Below are 11,452 nucleotides of genomic sequence, written 5' to 3'. Positions count from 1 at the left end.
CACGTACATGGCAGGTACTCATATAACCCGGCCAGCGTTGTCTATCTCATACGTTATAGGCAAGGATGCCCTGAGGCATGGTACATTGGTAAGACTGACCAGAGGCTGTGGCAAAAGATGAATGGACACCGCACAACAATCAACAGACAGGAGTGTTCCCTCTCAGTCAGGGAATACTTCAGCAGTCCAGGACATTCAGCCTCGGACCTTGGGATGATCATCCTCCAAGGCAGACTTTGGACAGGCAACAACACAAAGTGGCCAAGCAGAGGCTGATAGCTAAGTTCAGTACCCATGGGGATGACCATAACCGGGACCCAAGGTTCATGCCACACTGCAGATGGCCACACTGCAGGTGACCCCACTGCACTAGGTGCATACACACAGACTCTTATGGGCAGGCATACACTCCTACATACCCATATAGTCATGGAGACCTCTCATACACAAGCTCAAACGCATCCTCTCACAGACGTATACCTCTTTACACTCACATTCACACACATTCCCATACATGCATTCTCTCACAGACATTCATACACCCTGCACACACACACATACACACCCACATACAAATAAGTTTGTGGGGTGAAGTTATAATTGCAGAATTACATTTTATTTTGCTCAAAAACTGCATGAATCCATGTAAGAATCTGTAAATTTTTTTTTAAGATGAGAATCAGTCTGAACATTGGGGCACAGACAGCCTCACACAGGCACCTACACCTTCAATTCATTATCTGGGCCGCCTTGACAGTTATTGTTAAAGTTCACTTGAGAATGTAGCTTGTAGAAAGTTCTGGGATGAACATATGAAAGAACTGAAACCAACATGGTCATTCTAAGAGATGAGAGAGTTAACAAACAAACCAGGTCTTTTTCAATATATAATTTCAAATCCATCACACTGTAAACTTTTGCTATAAATTCTGTGTCCTACGATCTTATTCTCCACAACCACCTGATGAAGGAGCAGTGCTTCGAAAGCTAGTGCTTCCAATTAAACCTGGTGTTGTGTGATTTTTAAATTCAAAGTCAGCCCCTCCAGCGAGCGGCCCCAAGTGGTGACATGCGGAAGGCGGGATCAGTAGTCAGCCAATCCACGAGGAGGGGGCGGGGTCATTCGGTGTAGGGGGCTGCACCAAGCGGTGACATGGTGGAGGCGGGATCAGTAGTCAGCCAATCAATGAGGAGGGGTGGGGTCATCCAGTGTAGGGTCGGCATCAAGGGTGACACATGCGGCGGGGGGGCGGGATCAGTAGTCAGCCAATCAATGAGGAGGGGTGGGGTCATCCAGTGTCGGGTCGGCATCAAGGTTAACATGCGGCGGGGGGCGGGATCAGCAGTCAGCCAATCAATGAGGAGGGGTGGGGTCATCCAGTGTAGGGTCGGCATCACGGGTGACATGCGGCGGGGGAGGCGGGATCAGTAGTCAGCCAATCCATGAAGACGGGGTGGGGTCATCCTGGGGGTAGATACTGCGCAGGCGCAGTAGCTCAGTGACGGTTTGATCACCATGGCGTCGGCTGGGACTGGGCTCGAACATCAACGTGGGGCTCATGAAGGGCCGCAGAGGAAACGAAGGGGCCCGGGACCCCTCGCCACTGCTTACATGGTCATCTACAACGTGGTAATGACGGCCGGGTGAGAGCTTGCACTTTATAAGCCGGGTTCCAGACCGATCCCAATCAGCTTTTCCGGCTCAGGGAGTGTTGGCAAATTACCATTTCTCTCGTTAAGCGTCTAAAAGCCGCTGCTATCCCTCAGTGTTAACTTAATTATTATTATAATAATGCCATAGGTTTAGTAATGAATGACTTTCCAAATCCAAACCACGTTGCTCCTCCGTGTTCCCCTCTCTCTCTTGCAGGATTATTTCCTATTACTGAAAGGTTCCTCAGTGAGTGACCCTATTACAGTGGCCCTGGGAGGGAAACGGCTATTAATTGCGGGTCCTGTATTTGAAATGCAACAAGGGTCGGCACATTAGCGCATCGGAAGAAAAAAATAAACCGCTTTTCTTTCCTTCCACCGAAACCGCATGTGCACTAGTGATTTAAGTACGTCCAGATGCTAATTGCTGGTGAATACTGTTATAACGCAACAGCGAACTTTGTTCTGCTTTTCTGTTCCCGTGTTGCGAAACCCAACTGATTTCGTTCTGTCATGACTCTACTCTTCAGGTCCTTGGGTGGTACAGATTGAACTTGCCGCTGAACGAAGTTGGCAAGCTTTGTAGGCAATAGTGAAAGCAAACTAGGGGCTTGGTACATATTTTACTGGAGATTTGGAGCAAATGTGTTATCTCCAATGGCAGCTATCAGCAAGCAAGTTGACTCCGTCCTTGGATTGAAACTAACGATTTTTTTTGCCAGTTTGTCCTTTGCAGTATATGCAAAAGTTGACATTTCACTTTCCTTGGGGAGAAAGGAATGTTTTAAGGTTATCAAAAGATGTCTTTATTTATAGCCCTCTCAATTGTGACTTTTGCATGCAATGCAGTAACTTGTAATTATGTGCTGATTATTCTGTGACAGATCATTGTGAGATGAGGCATTTTGGGAGGGCAGCAAGACAATGGAGTGCTCATTGAACGGTAGGACTCTAGGAAGTACAAAGCATCCCATGTGTACATGTCTGCAGATCCCTGAAGGCAGCAGGGCAAGTAGATAGTGGTTAAAAGGCACATTGGATGTAATGTTTGTTTGGCCACTGAACTATAGGCTAGGATGTGATTACACGAGAGAGGCTGTGGAAGAAATTTACCAAGATATTTCCTGGGCTGGATTAATTCAGCTATGCAGGGAGACTAGGTAGACTGGGATTGTTTTCTTTAGAGCTAGTAAAGCTGAGGGGTGTGGGGGCTGGGGAAGGACTGACCTGAAAAGTTTAGGGGGGCAATGATAGAGATTAGTTTAGTTCCCTACAGAATAGAAACAGGCCACTAGGCCCAACAAGTCCACCTAGCACTATGGGCAACTTAGCATAGCCTGCACATCTTTGGATAATGGGAGGAAACTGGAGCACATGGAGGAAACCCACACACTGGGAGAATGTCTGTCTGTGTGGTGTCTGTGCAGTCACCCAAGGTGCGGATCGAACCTGGTCTTTTGTGCTGTGAGGCATTAGTGCTAGCCAATGTGCTGCACTTAAATAGGAATGTATACCTATCTGGGAGAAAGTGAGGACTGCAGATGCTGGAGATCAGAGCTGAAAATGTGTTGCTGGAAAAGCGCAGCAAGTTAGGCAGCATCCAAGGAGCCAGGAGAATCGACGTTTCGGGCATGAGCCCTTCTTCAGGAATCTTTTTTTGGGCATGAGCCCTTCCTGAAGACATGCCCGAAACGTCGATTCTCCTCCTTGGATGCTGCCTGACCTCATGTATACCTATCCCCTTGGTTAATAACCAGAAGCACGGTTTTAAGGAGCAGGAGATTTAGAGGTGATTTGAGAAAAATATTGTTAACTGAAGTTGGTGGGGTGTCAGGAACTCTGCCTAATATATTGGTATAGATGGGACTCCTCAAGACACTTAAGAGCTACTTTGATGAACACTTGACATGCCATAGCATTCAAGGCTGAGGGATAAGTGCTGGAAAATGGGATGATGAAGGGTTTATGACCATAATATCGATTCTACTGCTGCTTGGATGCTGCCTGACCTGTGCTTTTCCAGCACCACACTCTCGACTGGAAAACGGGATGGTTTGACGGGCATAGACACAATGGGCCAAAGAGCCTCTTTGTTTGACAAAGTAAAAAGGCTCTTGAAGGAAATAAACATCTTTTTTCTAAAAAAAAGCAGAAAGGCTTTTATAGGGTATTGGGATCTCTCCAGACATGTCGTTACTGCAGGAAACTGTGGCAGCCAATTCATGTGCATTCAGTTTCCACAAACATTGCAGGAATAAAATCTTCTAGATGATGATGATTGAGGATAAATGTTGACCGGGACACCAACTCTGGGAATTTGAAGGGAGCATAAGAACGAAAGGAGCCATTTTGCACTTGAGTGCTGTTCACTGTTAAATGAAATAATGGTTGATTAGTGACCAAGCTCCACATACCTAAAATTAACCTATATCCCTTTAGGTTTTTGACAAGCAATGGTATTATCAATCTGAATTTTTAAAATCCACAATTGATATCACATTAATTACTCTTTGGGTATGAAATTACAAACTTCTTCTACTAAACAGACATGCAAGTTAAGAGAAGGATGAAGGCATTCAGCCCCTTTAGCCTGTCCCCAACCCCCTCCCTCCATTAATAAGGTGATTGTAATTTGTAGTTCACATTTCAGTCAGTCCCTGATAAGCACGGATCTGAAGGTTATCAAGAATCTAGACACCCATTTTAAAATCATTTAGAGAACTCCTCCTTCTTTGAAACTTTTCTAATCCGCTAAAATGCATTTTTTGGTAGTTGCTTTTCTGTTAATGTTTAATTAGTTTTTCTTTGTGTCTGATTTTAGACACTTTACAACAAGGTGAAAACTTCAATGAGCTCCAGAATGAATTTTCTTTTAATTATTAAGCAGACCTGGAATTCAGACTTGATTACCCTCTGCATTTACTCCAGTATTGCTAACCTCATACATTGTCCTCATAAATGAGTCTATTTTAGGAAAGTGCCAAGAGATTACACTTGTCCTATTATCAGTGCCTTCTGCCTTTGTTGCTGTACAGAGTGTTGGAGAAACAAAGGGGGGAGGGTGGCAGAAAAAAGAAAAATAGCAAATATCTTTTCCTGATCGGAAATGGAAACCTAACAAGCCTCCCCCCGCCATCTGCTGCCTCAGTCAGTAAGGGATAGCTGACCTCTTGTTGACTTGAGGTTTTATATTAATTGGTTTGCAACCTTAAACATTTGTGGCAGCAGAATAATACAGCAGGTGTGAGATGGTTGAAGTCGTGTGTTACTATTAATAATGTCCAAAAATGCTTGTCTTTACATAAATGACCTGAATATCACTGAAAAGAGATACGTTGCTGGTGTTTAAAATATGATGTTCTTAGATTCATATGCCCTATTTCAAGGAATAGAGTATGAGTGGGTAGAATAGTGTTTTCCAAATTTTGACCATGTGCCCACTTAATGTCTTAAATTGACCCTGTTACCTCACTTAAAAATTGAAAACTTGGAAGGAAAATTCTATGAAAGCAGAGGTCAGTAGGGAGAAGACAAGAGAGAGGAGTCAGAGCTCCCCGGCAGTCATTGCTGTCCTGGGATTTGGAACTCCCAATTTCATTTTGTGACTTCCACTGTGCTTCTGACCTCCACTTTGGGAAGCCCTGGGATTGAATTATAGTTTTTATACAGAGTCCTTATTAAGCCACAGTTAGATCGCCGCGCAGAATATAGGTGTGACTGGGTCAGCATTTATTTATCATCTAATTGCACTAGTGAAAGTGATACTAAGCTGCCTTCTTGAGAGTTGACTGTCCGGGGGGGGTACAAGTGCACCTCTAGTGTTAGAAACTAATTCCAGGATTTTGACCCAGTGACAGTGAGGAACAGTGATACACTTTCAAGTCAGGATGGTATGGGGCTTGGAGGTGTTCCCCACATTTTTGCTACCCTTTCCTTTCTAGTTGGTAGTGATTACTGGTTTGGAAGGACCTGTGTAGGCGCACTTGGGATGCAAGTTGGGAAAAGCTACAAGTCTTTTGAAGGTGTCAGGGCAAATTAATAAGCCAATAACCGAAATGTAAGCATTTTCAGCTATATGCATAAAAGTCAAAGAAAATCATGTTAAACCTTTACAAATCCTTGATTGGGTGTCTAATGGAGTGCTCTTGATAATTCTGAACACTGCTGTTTCGGGAGAATTTCCATGTCTTAGGAGATTCTGAAATGTTTAGCAGCATAACGCCAAAGACAAACGGCTTTCTCAATTATGTGGAGAACTTAGAGAACCTGAGATTGTTTCCCCTTGGCATATGAAAGGTTAAGGTGTTGGAAATGAATGGCAGTATTCAGAAAATCAGGTTTAGATTAAGGAAGGAGGAGAAAGTCTTAGGTTTAAAATAATTTGCAAAAAAAACCTAGAAAGGAGATGTTTTTACGTAGTGAGTTGTTAAGATCTGGGGCAAGTTACTTTTTTTTTAAATGCAACATGGGTTGGGCCAGCATTTATTGCTCATCCCCGGTTGCCTTGAGCTGTTATCTTGAACCTCTGGAGTCCATGTGCATGAGTGGCAGATTCTGAAGGGGCTTCCTGAAAGGCATTATGAAGTGGAATGTTGGTTGATGTGGAATAACTTGGAAGGAAATAGCTGGAGTGTGAACCTAAATTAAACAACAACCTTTGTTTTAACAGATATAAAAACCCAACAAACTGTGGCTGTTGTAAATCAAAAAAACAAAAACTGACCCTTCAGTCAGTGAATGAAATGCCCCCCCTCCCCAGCTGCCGGTCAAGCACTTACCTGCATTTCCTTAGCAGATGTATAACATGTAAGGCTGCAAACTTTCTCACTTACTTAAATGTGACTCCAGATACACAGTAATGTGCATTTGACCCTGAACTGTCCTCTGGAATAGCCAAGCAAAGCACTTAGTTTAAAGGCAATTGGGGATGGATAACAGATGCTGGTTTTGCCAGCAGTGCCTACGTCCCATAAGAGTATAAAGAAAGAGTCGTTGGTGTTGAGACCGGCACGAAACTGTTGGGACTCTTGTGAAGGGGAGCTGCAACTGATGTGGGTGAAGACAACTTAACACTGTAAGTAGGAACTGCTGCTCCAATACTGTAGCTAATAAATTGGATTAACCAAAAGAGATGCTGGTGCCCTTAATGGCTCTTACACCAGGTTTGCTGCTGAGCTGAATGATGTCACAGTAAAGCAATTTTACTTGATAAATATTCTGTTTCTTCAGGTGGTTGGTCATCGCAGTGGGTTTGATCCGAGCTGGCTTGGCAAGGGGCACATACCATGGTCTTTATTATTCCATCGAGAAGCCACTGAAGTTCTTTCAGACAGGAGCATTGCTGGAGGTGGGTAACACATATGGTGTCCTTTTTATGGAGAGCAGTTATGGCTGGGGCCTCCTTTGGCATGATGTGATAAACATGTTGTAATATTTATTTCACTCAACTTTGTGCTGTTGCAGAGTTTGTAGCTCAGCAATTCTGTTGTACCTCTGGTAATGGCAGCACTGCTTATTATTCAAAATGGATGTAGCCCTTTATGAACACACCAACCATCTTGTATCGACCAAGCAGGGATTGTGTAATGTTTCTGCCCCTATTGGATGGTGCAAGAACTGTCAATTGCTTAGTTGTTTTGGTACTGAAACTTTGCTGGTTAGTGCCTGGCTATATTGTGGTTAATCTACACAAACCACAGGAGGACTTTGGTGTGCAGGTTAAGATTAGATTCTCTACAGTGTGGAAACAGGCTCTTCAGCCCAACAAGTCCACACCGCCCCTCCGAAGAGAAACCCATTCCTCTACCTGATATTTACCCCTGACTAACGCACTTAACACTGGGCAATTTAGCATGACCAAGTCACCTGACCTGCACATCTTTGGATTGTGGGAGGAAACCGGAGCACACAGGGGAGAATGTGCAAACTCCACACAGACAGGTGGGAATCGACCCTAGTGCTGTGAGGCAGCAGTGCTAACCACTGAGCCACTGTGCCATCCACAAATAACTTCAGCTTTATTCAAATAACCTGAAGAGAGTCTACCTTAGGCTGGCTAAACAGAATTGCCTGTTTGGTCTGTCTGACACATGCAGAAAACCATCAACCTTTTATAGCCCTGTCATTACATATGCATATGTTGCTTACCTTTCTTTTTTTACTATAAACAGAAATCTTCAGTCCTAGTCTTTCTCTTATCCTGTCTACAGGAATCTGCACTCTTGTATGCTGCCATTTCAGTCACATCTCCTGGCATGGACCCTTGTGGTGATCAAAGTTTACGTCTGCAAAAAATGTGCCTTACAGTACTAGCTTGTAAGATATCATCTTACTCCTGTTGTGATTTTTTTTTCATAAAATCTTGTTTAATTCCCACTACATTTGCAACAGGACAGAAGAGTAGGTGCTGGAGGTCTTAAAACACTTAAAGGTAGCTAAATCTCCAAGACCTGATCAAATGTATCCCATTGTGGGAAGCTAGGGAAGAAATTGTGCAACCCTTAGTCAACGTATTTGTATCATCAGCTGCAAAGCGTCATGCGTCGGAAGAGTGGAGAGTGGCTAATGTGCTATTTAAGGTTGCAAGGAAAAGCGAGGGGACTATAGACTGGGGCGCCTGACATTAGTGGTGGGTAAGTTGGAGGGGACTCTGAGACTACACCTCTGTCAAAAAACAAGGGCTGATTAAGTATAGTCAGCACTGAGCCTTATGAAAGGCCAAGAAGATAAAAAATGAGGTAGAACAACATAGTTAACAAAAGCGTTTTAAGGCTTTATAGTGAACAGAAGGCTCAAAAGTCAAACCTCCAATGTAGTACTCTCTTGTTTACTCTGCCACATTCTCATGAGAGTAGGAATAAAAAATGAACAGAAATCGATGGCAGAAGAGGTGGTGTCATGTGCCAGGAATCAGATTTTTGGATCATTGAGATCTCTTCTGGAGCAGGAAAACCTGTTCAGGTGAAAACCATCCAGTCGCAACTGGAAAGGGTTGGCAGTGTCCTAAGTAGCGCAAAAATAGAAAGACAGATGAGGATGGTTTGGAATCAGAAAAGAGTAAGTCTAAGAATAAGGTAACTCTGAAGAATTGAATTAACTTCATTACAGGTAAGGCTAAACTCAGGGCATGTGTGGGAACATTGGACTGGGATATCATAGCTATCACAGAAACCTGGCTGAGAGAAGGACATTACTGACAGCTTAGTGTTCTGGGTTTTCCTTCCTATAGGAAGGATGGAAAAGGAGACAAGAGCAGAAGGAGTGCTGTTCTTGATTTAAAGAGAGAATTCATTACTGTAATTGGAGACGGTATTTCTGAGGGATCGTCCTGAGTAGAAATAGAAAGAAGAAAGGGATGATCACCTTGATGGGGTTGTACTATAGGTCTTCCAATAATCAGAGGGACATTGAGAAGCAAATATCAGAGACCTCTCTATGTATGTAAGAATGATAAGGTTGGAATAGTGGCGGGTTTTAATTTTCCAAACATTTGACCCGGGCTGCCATCGTGTTAAAGGCTCGGATGGTGAGGAATTTGTTAAATGTGTTCAAAAAATTTTGATTACTGATTTTTATGGAAATACTCCTACTAGAAAAGGAGCAAAACCTGATCTCCTCTCAGGAAATAAGTGACGTGTTAGAGGGACATTTTGTGACCAGTGATCATAATTCTGTTAATTTTAAAATAGTTGAGGCTAAGCCTTCCATTAAAATTTTAAGTTCTTAATTAGAGTAAAGAAAATTTTTAATGGTATGAGACAAGAATTTTCAGAAGTTGGTTGGAGTAGTTTGTTGTAGGTAAAGGGACAGCTGACAAGTGGGAGACTTTCAAAAGTGTGGTAATGAGTTCAGAGGCACAATGGATGAATAACGATATTGACATTCTCTTTCAGAGTAAGAAAAGAATTATAGATATAGAAAACTGGGATCAGATAAACCTCTTAGAATACAAAGTGTTGGGGAATTCTTAAGAGGGAAATCAGGAGGGCAAAGGGGGAATATGAAATAGCCTTGGCAGATAAGGTTAAGGATAATCCAAAGAGTTCCTACAAGTATCTTGAGAGCAGTATGTGAATGGGGCCTCTTCAACACCGATGACCTCATTGATTTTTAACCTGAGGTGATGGGAGAGATTGTAAAAACTTACATGCAATGTTTATTTACTGTGAAGAGCAAAGGAGGCTGGAGAACTTGGAAATAAATTTTGATGTTGTGAAAACATTTCACATTACAGAAGAGGAGATGCTAGAGTTCTAAACACAAGTGGATAAATCTCTAGGACCTAGTAGAGTGTATTCTAGGACGTTATTGCAAGTTATGGAAGAAGTTGCGGCTCCTAGCAAAAATATTTGTCACCTATAATTGAGTGAGGTGACGGAGGACTGGAGTGTGTCTCACGTCGTGCCTTTGCTTTTATAAAAGGCTATAAGGAGAAGCCTAGGAACTATAGATTTATGTGCCTGATATCAGTGGTGATAACTTGTCAGAGGTGATTCTGAAAGATAAGATTTACATTCATTTGGAAAGGCAAGGATTGATTTGGGATAATTAGCGTGGTTGTGTGAGGGCAATGATGTCTCTCAAACTTGATTATCGTTTTTGAGGAAGCAACCAAAAAGATTGAGGGCAGCATGGTAGACCTTTACGTGGACGTTTACTAAAATCTTTGACAAGGTTCGGCATGGTAGATTAATTAGTAAAGTTAGATCACATGGGATTCAGGTGAGCTTGCCAACTGAATACAGAATTGGCTTGATGGTAGGGACTATGGTGGTGAAACGTTTTAGGACTGGAGGCCTGTGATCAGCGGTATTCATAGGATTTTGGTGCTGGTTCCACTTTTTGTTTTCATCATTTTATCAGCTGTTTGGATGAGAATTTATGAACAGTTAGTCAGTTTTGGATGACACCAAAAATTGGTGGTATAGTGCACAGTGAAGAAGTTTGTTGTGGTTCTGTTCGCCGAGCTGGGAATTTGTCTTGCGAACGTTTCGTCCCCTGTCTAGGTGACATCCTCAGTGCTTGGGAGCCTCCTGTGAAGCGCTTCTGTGCTGTTTCCTCCGGCATTTATAGTGGTCTGTCTCTGCCGCTTCCGGTTGTCAGTTCGAGCTGTCCACTGCAGTGGCTGGTATATTGGGTCCAGGTCGATGTGTTTGTTGATAGAATCTGTGGATGAGTGCCATGCCTCTAGGAATTCCCTGGCTGTTCTGTTTGGCTTGCCCTATAATGGTAGCGTTGTCCCAGTCAAATTCATGTTGCTTGTCATCTGCGTGTGTGGCTACTAAGGATAGCTGGTCGTGTCGTTTCGTGGCTAGTTGGTGTTCATGGATACGGATCGTTAACTGTCTTCCTGTTTGTCCAATGTAGTGTTTTCTGCAGTCCTTGCATGGGATTTTGTACAATACATTGGTTTTGCTCATGTTGGGTATTGGGTCCTTCGTTCTGGTGAGTTGTTGTCTGAGAGTGGCTGTTGGTTTGTGTGCTGTTATGAGTCCTAGTGGTCGCAGTAGTCTAGCTGTCAGTTCGGAAATGCTCCTGATGTATGGTAGTGTGGCTAGTCCTTTGGGTTGCGGCATGTCCTCGTTCCGTTGTCTTTCCCTTAGGCATCTGTTGATGAAATTGCGAGGGTATCCGTTTTTGGCGAATACTTTGTTTAGGTGTTCCTCTTCCTCTTTTGTAGTTTTGGTGTGCTGCAGTGTGTTGTGGCCCTTTTGAATAGTGTCCTGATGCAACTTCATTTGTGTGTGTGTGTGTTGGGGTGGTTGCTTTCATAGTTTAGGATTGGTCTGTGTGTGTGGCT

General features: G+C 43.3%; 1 protein-coding gene across 1 annotated transcript in view; it reads left to right on the top strand.

Annotated features, from left to right (window-relative positions):
* Positions 1-1,487: 1,487 nt before the first annotated feature.
* Positions 1,488-11,452, top strand: part of hacd2 (3-hydroxyacyl-CoA dehydratase 2) — a 42,473-nt gene continuing 32,508 nt past the window's right edge. Inside the window, exons 1-2 of the mRNA XM_072579930.1 lie at positions 1,488-1,644; positions 6,883-7,000. Coding sequence (XP_072436031.1) covers positions 1,517-1,644; positions 6,883-7,000 — 246 coding nt within the window. The 5' untranslated portion in view covers positions 1,488-1,516. The remainder of the gene's footprint in view (positions 1,645-6,882; positions 7,001-11,452) is intronic.

This window comes from Chiloscyllium punctatum, chromosome 10, assembly GCF_047496795.1.
Source record: "Chiloscyllium punctatum isolate Juve2018m chromosome 10, sChiPun1.3, whole genome shotgun sequence".
Lineage (NCBI taxonomy): Eukaryota > Metazoa > Chordata > Chondrichthyes > Orectolobiformes > Hemiscylliidae > Chiloscyllium > Chiloscyllium punctatum.
The sequence above is the reverse complement of the archived record's forward strand: the minus strand, read 5'-3'. Positions and strand labels throughout refer to the sequence as shown.